Here is a 14,028-nt window from a genome sequence, read left to right as displayed (position 1 = left end):
ATACAACTTATATGAAAAACGATATTCACTGAAAAGTGTTTAGACTTTAGAGCAAGCAAGAATGGCAAGAACTAAATGTGATCAAAAATAAAAACAAATATTAAGTAATTATTATTAATTATGAACAAATCTATTTAAATAAATTATATTAGATTTAACACCAACTTAAAAAAGTATAACTTCACATGCTGAGCCCTTTTTAAATAAAACACCATATACCTACAAAGATTGCAATTGATGATGAAAAACCTTTAAAATAAGTTACGTATACATCAACAAGCTCTATGAACTGTACATTTTTTTTTCTTATTTATCTGTGAGATCAAAATACCTTAGATAAGAAAAGAATTTTGATTATAACCATATCGTTCTTGAAGCGTTCCAAGTGAAGCTAGGACATGACAAACGCACAAAAAAAAATACTAAAACGATTTACATGTTTTTCTGTGTGTTTGTCAACATAGTTTCTCTAGTCAATTATAATTTCCCTTCTCCTAAAAGCTAAATTTAGCACACAGGTAAAAGTGTTAAAAAAAATTACATAAGAACACTGACATATTTTCCAAGATTTTCAAAATAAAAGTCTTTAGATTAGCTTGAATTGTACCATTGAAATCGTAACTAGGATTCAATTAATTAATTCCCCTGGCAACCCTTAATACTTTCCTATTCCCAGAATCGTTCCTATCCAAATGCCAATTCACGAGAAGGTATAAAAACAGGACTTTCATTTAATCAATTGCATTACTTTTTATTTACTTTGTACTAATTTCTCGATGAATAGTTTATTATTGTTTTAAGATTTTAAAATCAAACCTACGTGCTTTTTTATTTGCACACCGGAGAGGTAGAGCTCTATTGTCACCAAAAAAAAATCAAGATCCGCTCATCTTAAATAATTTCCACCAACTTTATATAGCACTTATATAACAAAAAAGTACACCAATAGCAAGAGGATATTCCATTTAATAATTCTGGTGTAGTTGTAAGATTATTTTTTCTATTATCATTAAATAATTTGAATCTCTTGCTGAAAAATGAAAGAATTTTCCCATAAATCTAAAAGTGCTTAACAAGCTATCAAACCATTAAAGTCGAGTTTTGCCAAAATCTTCCTTAATAATTTCTAAACACACACCCACAATAACCTCTGTACCAAATGTCATGTCTATAAGTCAAGTAGATTTGCGAGATTTCGTAATTTCTGATTGAAGATCCTTTCACTTTGTAATCGAATAATAAGTTATTGATTGTAATGGTATTCGCAGCTAAAATCGATACCTACATAATAACATACCATCTTATAAAATTTTATTGACAGGGCCGGTTTAACGGGGGCCAGACAAGATAGGGCGACGGCTCCGGGACGCCAAATTTAAGAAAGCACACTACACTGTCATTAGGCTTGTGATTTCTTGCACACAACAGATTGGATTCAGTGTTCAAACAGCATTAATAATAATAAATAAATAAATAATAAAAAAGTCTTATTTCCTTACAATATTTTACAATTTGTGTTAGTTATCAGTTATTTACATAAAGTGAGACTTAAATTATTGTTAGTAGTGTTACCGTTAACTTATACTATATTTTGTTGTGATGGATCCCACGTTGGGTGAAGGCCTCCTCCATCTTCCTCCACTTATGTGTCTTTGCCACCGGATACCCATTAAAAATAGGATACAATAAAATACTCTATTTATTTGCGCGATACATAGGCAGTCGAGGCAGTAGATTTTAATCGAAACGTCTGTTCGGTTGTTTGCCAGTAGCGTAACTACCCAGTGGCTAGGTGGGGCAGTGCCCCAGGGCCTTCTAGATTGTCCCCCTCAAGTCTTACCTAAAAATCTCGTTCGAACTGAATTTTTTTTAAACGTTGATGGTTGATGTTCCGCAGGGCCTATGGGCCTTGATTACCTAGCTGCACGCCTACACCCCTTTCGATTGCCTGATATTTTATAAAATAGTTTTAGTCGTCAATTATACCACTCATGCAGTACCACCACGCATGCCGGACGAACTGTGGGCCAAGATAACCACTTTGTGGAGCCCAGGAACAGATAGAAGACGTCACGGCAGGCCGAAGAAGAGATGGCGAGATGAACTTGATCAATTTAAAAATGACCGGTTTTCTATAGGACAAGACCGCGATTCGTGGAAGCGACTTGGAGAGGCCTTTGCTCAGCATTGGGAAACGACAGGCTGTTACAATACAATACAACAATATACCACTGATTAATATAAATAAGAAATCTATGATTACGAACCTACCACGCCAGTCAAACCGCGCCCTAAACATGACAATTTGAAAAACATGACGGAAAATTTTTGAACGCGTGCAGAATCATAAGGTGCCACGTTTTCATAACTATTACCATAACATTATCATTGATGTTTGCTCATTTTGAATTTCATTTGTGGTATTTGTGCGTATTTAGAAGGAACAGAGTTGATGGTAATTTGATACTCGCGACTTTCCATCGTAGTCTGGAAATATTTCGTTTTGATGTGGTTTTGATGACTCCTTCTAGATAAAAAGGATTAGAAACAAAATATTACAATAGTTGTATTAGATAGATAACTGCTAAGTAAATCAATGAGTGCTTATGAAATCAGTTGGAAGCTGTGGTTTTAATCATCTACAAAACCATATAGAATGTCCAAAAATACCAATCAATAATATCCAATCCAATAAAAAACTTATAACAACTAAGGAGGTTTGATCTGCGACAGATTCTATTGCCTGAATAACTAGGTACTTATCTACATACTGAATCGAATTTGTTCTGTGATACAGATGTTTCATGCATCTAAGACACATCTAAGATAATGATTAGGTAAGCACTTAATGGACAAAATATTTATTATTCTAATTTACGTTTTAGTTGATTACCATGACGGTTAAAGTGGAAATATTCAATTAAAACAAAAATTAAACCATAACATTCCTTGTCAGAAATACAATAAAATTGTTAGTAACAAGATAGAGATTTTTATAAGTATGTTATTTATTTAACACTAGGGTTCCGCTTGCGGCTTCGCCCGCGCAATCAAAGAAAAACCCGCATAGTTCCCGTTCCCGTGGGATTTCCGGGATTACATCATTTTCCCGGGATAAAAAGTAGCCTATGTCCTTTCTCGGGTATCAAAATATCTCCATACCAAATTTCATGAAAATTGGTTCAGTAGTTTAGGCGTGATTGAGTAACAAACAGACAGACTGAATTACTTTCGCATTTGTAATATTAGTATGGATTGATTAAAAAATAATTAATTTCGCTCAAAGCTGTTATAACCATCCTTTCTTCTGAACCATCAAAATAATAATTATAATCTTATCTTCTTTATATATAAAAATGAATCGCAAAATGTGTTGGTAAGCGCATAACTCGAGAACGGCTGAACCGATTTCGATAATTCTTTTTTTATTATATTCCTTGAAGTACGAGGATGGTTTTTATGTAGAGAAAACGTAAATATATGTACCACGGGCGAAGCCGGGGCGGACCGCTAGTATGTATATAAAAATGAATCGCAAAATGTGTTGGTAAGCGCATAGCTCGAGAACGGCTGAACCGATTTCGATAATTCTTTTTTTATTATATTCCTTGAAGTACGAAGATGGTTCTTATGTAGAGAAAACGTAAACATGTACCACGGGCGAAGCCGGGGCGGACCGCTAGTATGTATTAAATTCCTTTCCCTTTTATTTTGTATTTTAGGCAAGTGTTCACTACTTTCGTAGACAGACTTGTCTAAACAGACTTCACTAATTTCGTTTACAAAGTATTCAGTTATATACTCAGCTACATATCGAAACATTTAAATAATTTATTAATTTATCGCCCTACTTACATATCAATTCGCTTGTATTTTATTTTCCATTTTAAAACAGCATTACACACTTAAACGGTAATTACTGCGTAATTCGTTACAATTCTCAATAATCTAAGCAGAGATTAATATAATTAGCAAAATGCACGTAAAGCCAGGTGAATAACCGCTGCTTTCACCACGCGCGGCGCCGCGTGACAGAAAGTGACAGTGTGACGTCACGTGACGTCATTGTTGCATGAATTAAGGTGAATGTAGCCTCGATGATGTAGCCAATTTATAGTAGAAGTAGGTACTTTTTTAAATGAATAATGCGTTTACCATACCCAAGGCAATCGGAAAGGACCCTGGGTAAGTAGACCCTCTCTGAAAACAGGGGCCTACTGACTAAAATCGAAACCCAGGGGTAAAAGGAAGTTTTTCTTTAGAGTATAGTTTAGGAGCTATACTGACGCAAAAGCTGCATCACTGCTATCATCAAAATCTGATCAGTGGTTTTCGCTTGAAAGAGTAACAAACACACAACTATACGTTCTTACAAACTATAGCATAAAATATGAGTAGGATTACTTACTTAATAATAGAAAATTAACAAGTATAATATTATAGTTCCTACAATTATAAATTTTAAGGAAAAGGTGACATGTCAAGTGGAAAGATATTAAGAACAATATCCAATCAAAACGCATTCATTTGTTACCTTGATTATATTTCTAATGATGAACAGCCCCTGTAGATACGTTTGTCTACAGCCTACGTCAATCTCATACATTCGTAGTCTATTCTATTGAACGCTACGCTAACAGAAAGCCACTTGACTAGGGGGGCAGGTTGATGAAGTGCCTATTTGGTGTTTTATGTAAGTTTTCTTCTTATTTATTGGGAAATTGCACATTATATTTAAATAATTAAGTCATAACAATTATTATAATTCATTCATACCTACTTTCCTGCCTAAATAAAAAAGTGGTTCTGATATTTTCAGAAATCCCACTCTGGAAAAATGATTATTTAGTCCATTGAAATGTTACATTTTTTTAGGCCTAACCTTACGTTTTTTAGAGGACGCAATTTTATTTTTTCGATGTGTAGGGTCAGTGTAAAGCTGCTGCTGGGAGCACCACCCTTGTCCCACGGCCGCCATCTTGAAAATAGCGATTGACATGGTTTTTACGGTATATCTCTTAAACTATATAACTGATAAAAAAAATGTTCACATTATTTATTTCAAATTAAATTCTGTACAACTTTGGTCCAGTAACATTTTGTCGTCAAACTATAAATAAAAAAGTTACAAGTGAAAATGTTCAGAAATTCGAGATATTTATATTTTTCAATTTAACTTTTTTTACCATTTTACGAAAAATGACATCAGCCACTTTTGTATTATTGTTTAATTAAATCAAGGACAATGGCTTGTGTTGCTACATTAAAAAAAATTGCAAGAAAAATGATAAGTAGTAGAATCGCAATTTTAGTGTTTCTTCGATTCAAATCTCAGATAAGAAAAGCGATAAATAATTAAAGATAACAAATTCACAAGCAAAATAACAAAGCTTACAGAATTAAGCTCATTGTAACATATACTTCAGTTATCGCACAATTAAATTTAATTACGTTTATGTATGATATAACGTAAAATAAAACAATAGGGAGGTCATGGATTTTCATTGTTATTGTTAAATTGTAATTGTTTTCATTTATAAGCCAAGGTTAGACCACGTTATACGCACCCTCAGAATGCCGAACGCTAAAACAAACGACTAAATATGTCTTGAAACATTAAAGTTACATTAAAACAGCGAAAAACCTACACACCTACTAAATTTAACATTAGCCACTGAAGGTCAATATGATAACTAATATAGGTAGGCCAGGCACGCCCCAATAGTCAAAAACTAGATTACGAAGAAGGACCTAATAATAAAAATTAATTTTTATTGAGAATTTCATAAGTACATACTAGGTCCACAGTTGATGATTGTGTCATGTGATTTTAATTTTTTTTATAAAATAAAAGTACTGAAGCAAAATTTCCTTTACCCATTATAAAAATGTCACCCTGACAGCTGACGTGGCGGGAAAATTGAAAATGTAGTGCACCAAGATGGCTGCGATGAGTCGACGTTGCGTAAATATGCAAACGTAAAGTTTCGCCCGGTGTATTATTTATTGATTGTTGAAAAACAATGGCGGGCGCGCTTGCTGGCAGTGAGTCAGTGGGTCAAGGGTGAGCTGTCCTACTTACGCGGCTCGCGCCGAAATTCGCGGGCCGGCTAACCTCATTGAGTAGGGAGGGGCGAGTTTATCGACTATAAAAAATATGAATATTTTATGAGAAGCTAAAAATATAAATTTAGTTTAAATATATATGCTGTCTTGTTCTATATAGCTAGTTAATACAAAGCTATTTTAATAATAAACTATTGTAATGACCTTGACCGTATTCAAGTTTCTACCAAGAAAAACTAAAATATACTTACAACGTATGTCCAAAATTAAAATTAATATACTAGGTACTATATAATATACGTCTTTAAACCGGTTTTTATAATATAGCAAATACGTAGATCACAAATTAGAAGCTTATTTTCATAAATTTAAACTCTGAACCATTCCAACCTTACAATTAACTTACATTACCTACTTATTGCCTTTACCTTTCGCATCACACGTGACATCTTCCGCCAGGTGCTCAAAATTTCATCGACAGCACACATCACTAGCGCATCTTAAAGAGCATTAGGCTAAGTTACGTAAGGCAAGTTTAAGGCCACAGCACTATGGACACACGGTGAATGCTGTCAACTCGCACGCAAGGTTGTAGTCATGGTGAACTTTTTATTACTTTTATACAGGTTTTATTACTTGAGGCTATATTCGTGGGCGATATATTGAGTTAATCATTTCGGACATTCAATGAATAAGTTTTTCGTGTACAATTCGAGGTGTCTTACGTTTGAACTGCTTTGAGTCGCCGCGGTAGATTGTGCTGCCAGAACACCAGAACAAGAGTTTTTAATTAATATTTTGTAAAAGTAAAACTTTTATAATTTATTACATCGGCTCTAACTTTTTGATCAGTATTGCATGTCGTTTGACGTTCCGCCGCAGAGTAGCGGATATCAGAGATTTGTTTAAATCCTGAATGAAATATAATACCATTTTTTTTTAGATAAATGTCTATACCTAATGTGAAAAAGTTTTACTTTTACCATGATTTCATAAAACCATACAATACTTTTTTATTTTTTGACATTTGATTTAAAATTAAGTATGTAGTTATTATAATTTTAAATAGAGAAACTCATACTAGAAAATACAACATTAATTAATATAGTATGAATTTGCCGGTTTTAAGAAAAATAATTAAACAAAGGTGTGAAATATTATTCTTAAAAAAATATATTTCTCCTTCTCTTGAGCATTTTGATAGAGTATGGGCACTGTTGTAAATCTGTTTATATTATTATTTTCATGATGATGAAAAAGGGTGGCAAATGTAAATCGAAAATATTTGAAAAAGGCGCCAAATAGAGACTTCTGAAAACTTCAAAAAAAATATGTAATATATTTTCTACCCTTAATATTGTAGATTAATTATCTATGGTAAACATTGCGATTTGCGATGTGCACAAAGAAGTGAAGAAAGAAGACCTTTTAAAAATACTTCGAGGTCGTTTTTGTTGCAACTTCTGTGTATGAATCTAACAAGTAATGATTAGAAGAAGTCTCTTTTGTTGTGAACTCTTTGTTCATTATATGCGTTTCATATATGTAAATAATTCTAAGTAAACAGTCTAGTCATAATGGGAGAGTTATGTATGTTACATGTTCCCGAGTAAACTGAATAAATTTTTAATAAATTTCGTCATCTTAGAGAAGGATGGAGGAAAGAAGAACCTATGAAAATGAAAGCGATGGCGATGATATCGTACTGGCAAATAGCCATATTACATAAGCTTTTATTTTAAATAATAATAAAATAAAATAAATCGCTGGTTATTTAGTTAGCTAAGTGTTTTTAGAATAAATAAGTGTGGCGTGCGTGTTTTTTAAAACTTTCTATTATCTTAATATTATGCACCTTCCATTTCAATTCGGTTTCGTAATCGCTTTTCATGATTTGTACGTTGTTTAATAAATTAAAAATGCAATAAATGAAAATTGACTAATTATATTAATTAATCTTTTAGTCTTGTATGATTATTTTACGCTAAAAGCAGATTTTGGTCCAACGCCATCTATTGGCGAGTGGCCGAACAATGTGTTTCTATGGCGCATTGATAAAACTTTACCTTGCACAAAGTGTAAAATTATAGTGATTCCTTCTAAATATGGACGATCCAGAAAATAAAATAACTATTCTATGCCTCGGACCGAAAGGGTCTGGAAAAACAACTTTGCTGAAGAAACTACAAGACGCAGAGGGCATAGACTATACTTACAGCCCCGTACCCACCATGGGGACTAATATTTACGATCTACATTACCTAAATAAACATGGTAAGAAGCAGATATTGACTATACGGGAGATTGGAGGCGAAATGGCCCAATTATGGAACAGTTACTTGGACGGTATTGAAAAGGTATCATGCTTGTATCATGAATAAATATTAAATACACCCGATTTCGTTAATTCTTTTATTGAGAGGTTCTTATGGAGAGGAAACACCGCTAGTGTCCAATATAATAATATTATCTAAACAAATCCTATTATTTTAGGTAATATTTGTGGTAGATACGTCGAATTTATGCCAAATATCTGCCGCAGCTGTCATGTTCTACACACTGGTAGCTGAACCAAAACTTCGAAGAACAAAGGTACCTATCACCTGCTAGATTGTGTAATTCTTATTACTTATATGACCCTAATTTATAAGGGACCCTAGTTTGCCATACGGACATCTGAGTCGCTTTTACTCCTGAAGACAATGATATTTTTTTAAATATACTTAGGTATAAAATTTGCGGATTGCCTGAAATAGTGCGACATTGTTTTTCAATAGACTTTTACTTATTTTATACTGCAATGTTAATAAATTATTAATGACAATAGTATTTAAATTATTGTGATGTGGGTCCCTGCGTTTTTTTTAATCATTATTTATTTATGTCACAATATTCACTTGTGGATTTTGTAATGTTTTGTAATGAGCTCTTTTTATTTCTATTTGTTACGTAAAGATGAATTCTGTTAGGTCAAATAGTTTTTCTCTCTTATAAAATATATTATCCAATTAATATTTCTTCTAGTTCATTTTAGTTTTAAGCAAGATGGACGCAGCATATCGCCAGATGAGGAATGAAGCCTTACTGATGTTGCAGTTTGCGAGATTAAGTAGTGAACTACCAAACCCACCGGTTTTGCTAGAAGCCTCTCCGTTAACTGGCGAAGGCTTGGACACCCTGAAAGAACATCTCATAGATACTAAACGTTCCCATGTACATAATAAATAAATTTAACCTTCATTTTTAACAACATTGACCCACTAATTTCATGCAAATTCACGTGTTTAATGAGAGATGGATAGATATGTGAATTATGTAGCAAATTGTGAAATGCCTAACAAGTGCAATAAATTAAGCCTTTGTTAATTTCTAAACATGCATAGTAACATGATAGTAATTAGTTTTGTATTATAACACAATTTACTATTTAGTATATTATTTTGTTATTGCTTATTACTTTCCTTCATTAATAATTTAATAAATGAAACTTTATCACCTGGTATGCTGTATAATTGACATGAATAAATATTCTGGCTAATTTTAGTGTTTTAATTATTATCTTGATATAACTTTTACCCTTTCGTAAAATGAAACGCAATTCGGGTAAATTTATAATTTGTTGTTTTGTCAATGTCAAATCCTATTTGACAATAATTTGACATGTTATTATAATTATTGTGTTCTTATTAAAATTTTGATGTTTAACTTTTATTTTATTATTTCACTACACAGTATATTATTATTAATAAAACAGTAATTCATTTATTATGGAAACTTCAAATTTGTGTCGCGGTTGTATGAAAGAAGTCAATATTTCAGAAGTAAACACGGACAAAAATACATTGGATATGTTTTGTTATTGTACAAATATTAAGGTATTTTTGCACCAATACTCAAGATATTGTAGTTTTTTTAATGATTTGACTATACTATATTCTCGTTTAACTTTGAGACTAGAAGGTAGAACATGAAGAACATGTTTTAGTTTAGTTAAATTTTACTTAAATATTAAACCAGCAATGGCTATTCAGGATAACTATCCTAGTAAGAGAGTAATGTTAAACTAAAATGGAATAACTAAAATAAAGTTTAATTTCCAGATTACTGAAGATGACATATTATCAAAACAATTCTGCCATGATTGTGAACTAAGCATACAGTTTTCATACAATTTCATAAAAAGAGCTCAACATGTAAATATAACTCTAAGAAATATATCATTAAGACAGTCAGCTAGTGTAATTGTTATACCAAATAAAACCAAAGATGTAAAAGAAATCTTATTACATGAAAATAGAATACAAGATTCTTTATCAATTATTGAAAGTTGCAATGAAATAGATACTAATAATTATAAAATTGAAGCTATTGAAAAAGAAATAAGTACAAATGAAACAGAATTAGTTGAAAGCGATATTAAATCAGAAACAAAGAACACATGTCCAGAATGTAAGAAAAGTTTTCTATCTATAGCTTGGTTTAACAAGCACATGGAAAATGAATGTTCCGGACGTAATTTTGAGTGTAAAATTTGTAATAAAAGTAAGTAACTTTTAATAAATATCAAAAAGTATAGTATTGCTGTAAATAATGCCTATAGATCTGAGGTTTATAGATTATTAATGTAGGAAGTCAAATGAAAATCTGAATTAAATGAATATGTTGTGTGTAACATTTATGCTTCAAACTAGCTGCGCTCCGCGGTTTCACCCGCGTGGCTCAGCTTCTGGTGATCTTAGCGTGATGATAGATAGCCTATAGTTTTCCTCCATAAATGGGCTATCCAACACTGAAAGAATTTTTCAAATTGGACAAGTAGTTCTTGAGATTAGCTCATTCAAACAAACAAACTCTTCTTTGCTTTATAATATTAGTTTAGATAAAGTAACAATATATGTTATGAATTTAGGTACTTAATAGACTAACATAAATAATTTCTTAAAATTCTCTACATCACAAATTTTCAGAGTTCCCAAAGAAATCGAAGCTAGCAGAACACACCACCATCCACTCGGAGCAACGACAGTACGTCTGCAACACGTGCGGCCGGCAGTTCCAGCGGCGCAAGCAGCTGACGTCACACCTTATATCACACTCCTCGGAAAGACCGTATACTTGCGAGAAATGCTCAAAAAGGTATTCCTATGTGTATGAGTGGGGATTAAAAAAAATGAGTTAGTTCTAATCTGCTAGATTGTATGTTCTTAAGAATGTTGGACACAATTTTTTTACTACATACAAAATATATATAAAACTAGCTTTCCGCCCGCGACTTCGCCCGCGTTTTCAGAGAAAACCCTGCATAGTTCCCTTTCCCGTGGGATTTCCGGGATAAAACCTATACTATCTCTCAAGTTGGATCGAACTGCACATGGTGTGCGAATTTTATTATAATCGGTTAAGTGGTTTAGGAGTCCATTCAGGACAAACATTGTGACACGAGATTTATATATATTAAGATTTAACTAAAATTTTCATTGAAATATAGTTTGTCTTAAATTAAAGTAACAAACAAATAATCTCTCCCCTTTAATATTATTATACATAGATATAGCTAATCAAAATTATCTATGAAGTTAAAATAATAAATGTTTCCTTTATTTCAGCTTTAAATTAAAGAGAATACTCATAGGTCACATGAAGATACATGATGATGTGAAGCAGTATTTGTGCTCGTTTTGTGGATGGAGCACATCACAAGGTGAGTTTTTATTATAAAAGATCTAATAAACAACTATTAAATCATTAGAAATAAAGCTTTTTAGAAACACCTAAAACTTAATACATGATGAAAATAAAAACACCTATAATTTTAAACTTAGCAAATGTGTTTTACGTTTTAAAGTTTCCTCAAATATGAGAATTTTAAATCATCTGCATGCGTTTAAAAATTGATATTTAGATCTGTTAGCTAGTTCATACTTAATTTACAAACAAAATTAAAAGCACAGGCCCTAAACGAGATCCCTGGGGAACTCTTGCTGGAATCAAATATTCCATAGACATTTATTACCCGCGAATCTTAACAAGTTGAGTACGATTTTGGCTATACGACGTGCACCATGACTTGTGTATTTATTATTATTTCAGATATCTTTCTTAGCAAAAATGTATGGTCCAGTAAATCAAACGCCTAGCTAAAGTCTGTAGTTATTTTATTGAAGTTTGATGTTACATTATGTTCAAATCTCATAAATGTTATTCACGCTTTGGTTTCGTTACGAAATCATGATGATATTTCGTGATTTTTGTCGAATCCTCTTCCCCTTTTGAACTTCACGTGGACCCCATGAATGATAATCACAATGTGTGACATATAGATGCCTACACGCTGCGTTATATTCCTCAGCGAACAACCTGCAAGTGCACCAGCGTTCGCACACGGGCTCGAAGCCGTTCGCATGCGAGTGCGGGTTCCGTACAGCGACCCGGTCGTCGCTGCGCCGGCACCGCCTGCGGCACTCGCAGCGGCGCGCGCACGCGTGCTCGCACTGCGGGAAGGCGTTCTACGACGTGAGCGCGCTGGTGAGAGCGGGACGCAAGACACGTAGCAGCTATAGAACAATGTCATGTTTCTGGATAACTGTGATAAAGGGGAAAATCGAAAAATAAAAAAAGACGTGTGGCACTCGGGGACTGCCGCGGTAAAACTATTGCATAGCATGCCTTCAAGCCACACCGAGCCCGTCGGAGTGGAGAGCGTGAGGTTCGCGCTCAAGGCCCGCGATAGAAGCTATGCAATAGCTTAAAAATGTATATCTATATGTAGCTCTGCTATAAAAATAGCGTATATGCCGTGCCGTATATGCAAACGGGTCAGAAGTGAAACTTCTTAAGATACAAAGATACCAAAATCGTCGCATTATTCCATGACGCGGCGGTGTTGCCATAACCTATGCCACGTATATAGAAGTTTCACTTGCTAAAATATTGAAAATTAGTTTTATTGCCTTACCTTGCCTTTCACTGCAAAACATCAAGAACAGCTTTGCCAAGAAATGTTTACCAAGCTTACGGGACGAAGACGAAGGGACGACGGACGAAGTTCCGTCATGCATCATTTTTTAAACTTTTTTTTTCAATAACACATAAAACATCTCCATTTATCCACAACACAACCACAGAAATAAACATCTCCACTTATCTATAATCCATTATCTAAAATCATTATTCCTCCCATAGGCGCGTCACCGCCGCACGCACACGGGCGAGCTGCCGTACGCGTGCACGCGGTGCGCACGCTCGTTCGCTGACAGCTGGAAACGGAAGAACCACCTTATGCGTGCGCATGGACTCGGGCTGAATGATATACCACGCATGCGCAAGGATGGGCAGCAGTATTGATGGAATTGTGCTGTACATAATAAATGTTGAAAAATTTACTGTTGTTTTCTTTAACCTTCAAATACTTTATTAATAAGTCTGTTTGTGTTTGCACTAGGATGGCAAGCAGTATTGATGCAATAAATGTTAGAAAAGTTCATTGACCTTTTATTATGTGTTCAAAGTGCGTGCGCGTTCGCCGACAGCTGGAAGAGAAAGAACCATTTCATGCGTCCGCATGGACTCGGGCTCAATGATATACCACGCATGCGCAAGGATGGGCAGCAGTATTGATGTGATTTGTGTTGTAATAAATGTTAGAAAATTTACTGTTGTTTTCTTTAACCTTCAAATACTTTATTAATAACAGTCTGTTTGTGTGTGCACTAGGATGGCCAGCAGTATTGATGTGATTTGCGATAAATGTTAAACGGTGTGTGTTGTACATAATAAATTTTAGGGAATTTTCGTATTTTTTTCATTCCCGGATAGGTTATGAAATTTAAATAACTTCGCCCGTGTTGACCGGGGATAAAGTACCTAGCCTATAATAATGAATAAAATTAATTTGGTACAGTTATTCATTTGTTGAGATACATATTTTAATATATTAATTGTACTTTTAAGGTAAATAAAAAA

At 33.6% G+C, this 14,028-nt stretch overlaps 2 protein-coding genes across 3 annotated transcripts; both read left to right on the top strand.

The window, feature by feature from the left end:
- Positions 1-8,058: 8,058 nt before the first annotated feature.
- On the top strand, positions 8,059-9,415 carry LOC149909278 (ADP-ribosylation factor-like protein 16). Of its 2 annotated transcripts, XM_090117208.1 has the most exons (3): positions 8,059-8,423; positions 8,560-8,658; positions 9,091-9,415. In XM_090117208.1, exons 1-3 carry the CDS (start codon positions 8,172-8,174, stop codon positions 9,292-9,294), a joined length of 555 nt encoding a protein of 184 aa, XP_089973334.1. In that variant the 5' UTR covers positions 8,059-8,171; the 3' UTR covers positions 9,295-9,415. The 2 variants fall into 2 exon arrangements, 1 of the variants encoding a protein (XP_089973334.1); XR_016458277.1 differs by lacking the exon at positions 8,059-8,423 and having other exon boundaries at positions 8,558-8,658; positions 9,101-9,210.
- A 344-nt stretch (positions 9,416-9,759) lies between these two features.
- On the top strand, positions 9,760-13,433 carry LOC149909277 (uncharacterized). Its single transcript, XM_090117201.1, has 6 exons — positions 9,760-9,941; positions 10,167-10,608; positions 11,034-11,202; positions 11,673-11,767; positions 12,416-12,591; positions 13,249-13,433. Exons 1-6 carry the CDS (start codon positions 9,834-9,836, stop codon positions 13,408-13,410), a joined length of 1,152 nt encoding a protein of 383 aa, XP_089973327.1. The 5' UTR covers positions 9,760-9,833; the 3' UTR covers positions 13,411-13,433.
- Positions 13,434-14,028: the final 595 nt, after the last annotated feature.

Source organism: Colias eurytheme, chromosome 3 (assembly GCF_061535395.1).
Source record: "Colias eurytheme isolate Ceu_HAF_F1 chromosome 3, ilColEury1 Martin Lab GWU primary, whole genome shotgun sequence".
NCBI lineage: Eukaryota > Metazoa > Arthropoda > Insecta > Lepidoptera > Pieridae > Colias > Colias eurytheme.
Note: the sequence above shows the minus strand (reverse complement) of the source record. Positions and strands in the feature narration are given on the sequence as shown.

Coding starts and splice junctions, on each gene's coding strand:
- LOC149909277 (XM_090117201.1), top strand. CDS start 9,834: ATGGAAACTTCAAATTTGTGTCGCGGTTGTATGAAAGAAGTCAATATT. Junction 11,203..11,672: donor TGCGAGAAATGCTCAAAAAG/GTATTCCTATGT, acceptor CCTTTATTTCAG/CTTTAAATTAAAGAGAATAC. Junction 12,592..13,248: donor TCTACGACGTGAGCGCGCTG/GTGAGAGCGGGA, acceptor TTCCTCCCATAG/GCGCGTCACCGCCGCACGCA.
- LOC149909278 (XM_090117208.1), top strand. CDS start 8,172: ATGGACGATCCAGAAAATAAAATAACTATTCTATGCCTCGGACCGAAA. Junction 8,424..8,559: donor ACTTGGACGGTATTGAAAAG/GTATCATGCTTG, acceptor CTATTATTTTAG/GTAATATTTGTGGTAGATAC. Junction 8,659..9,090: donor CAAAACTTCGAAGAACAAAG/GTACCTATCACC, acceptor TATTTCTTCTAG/TTCATTTTAGTTTTAAGCAA.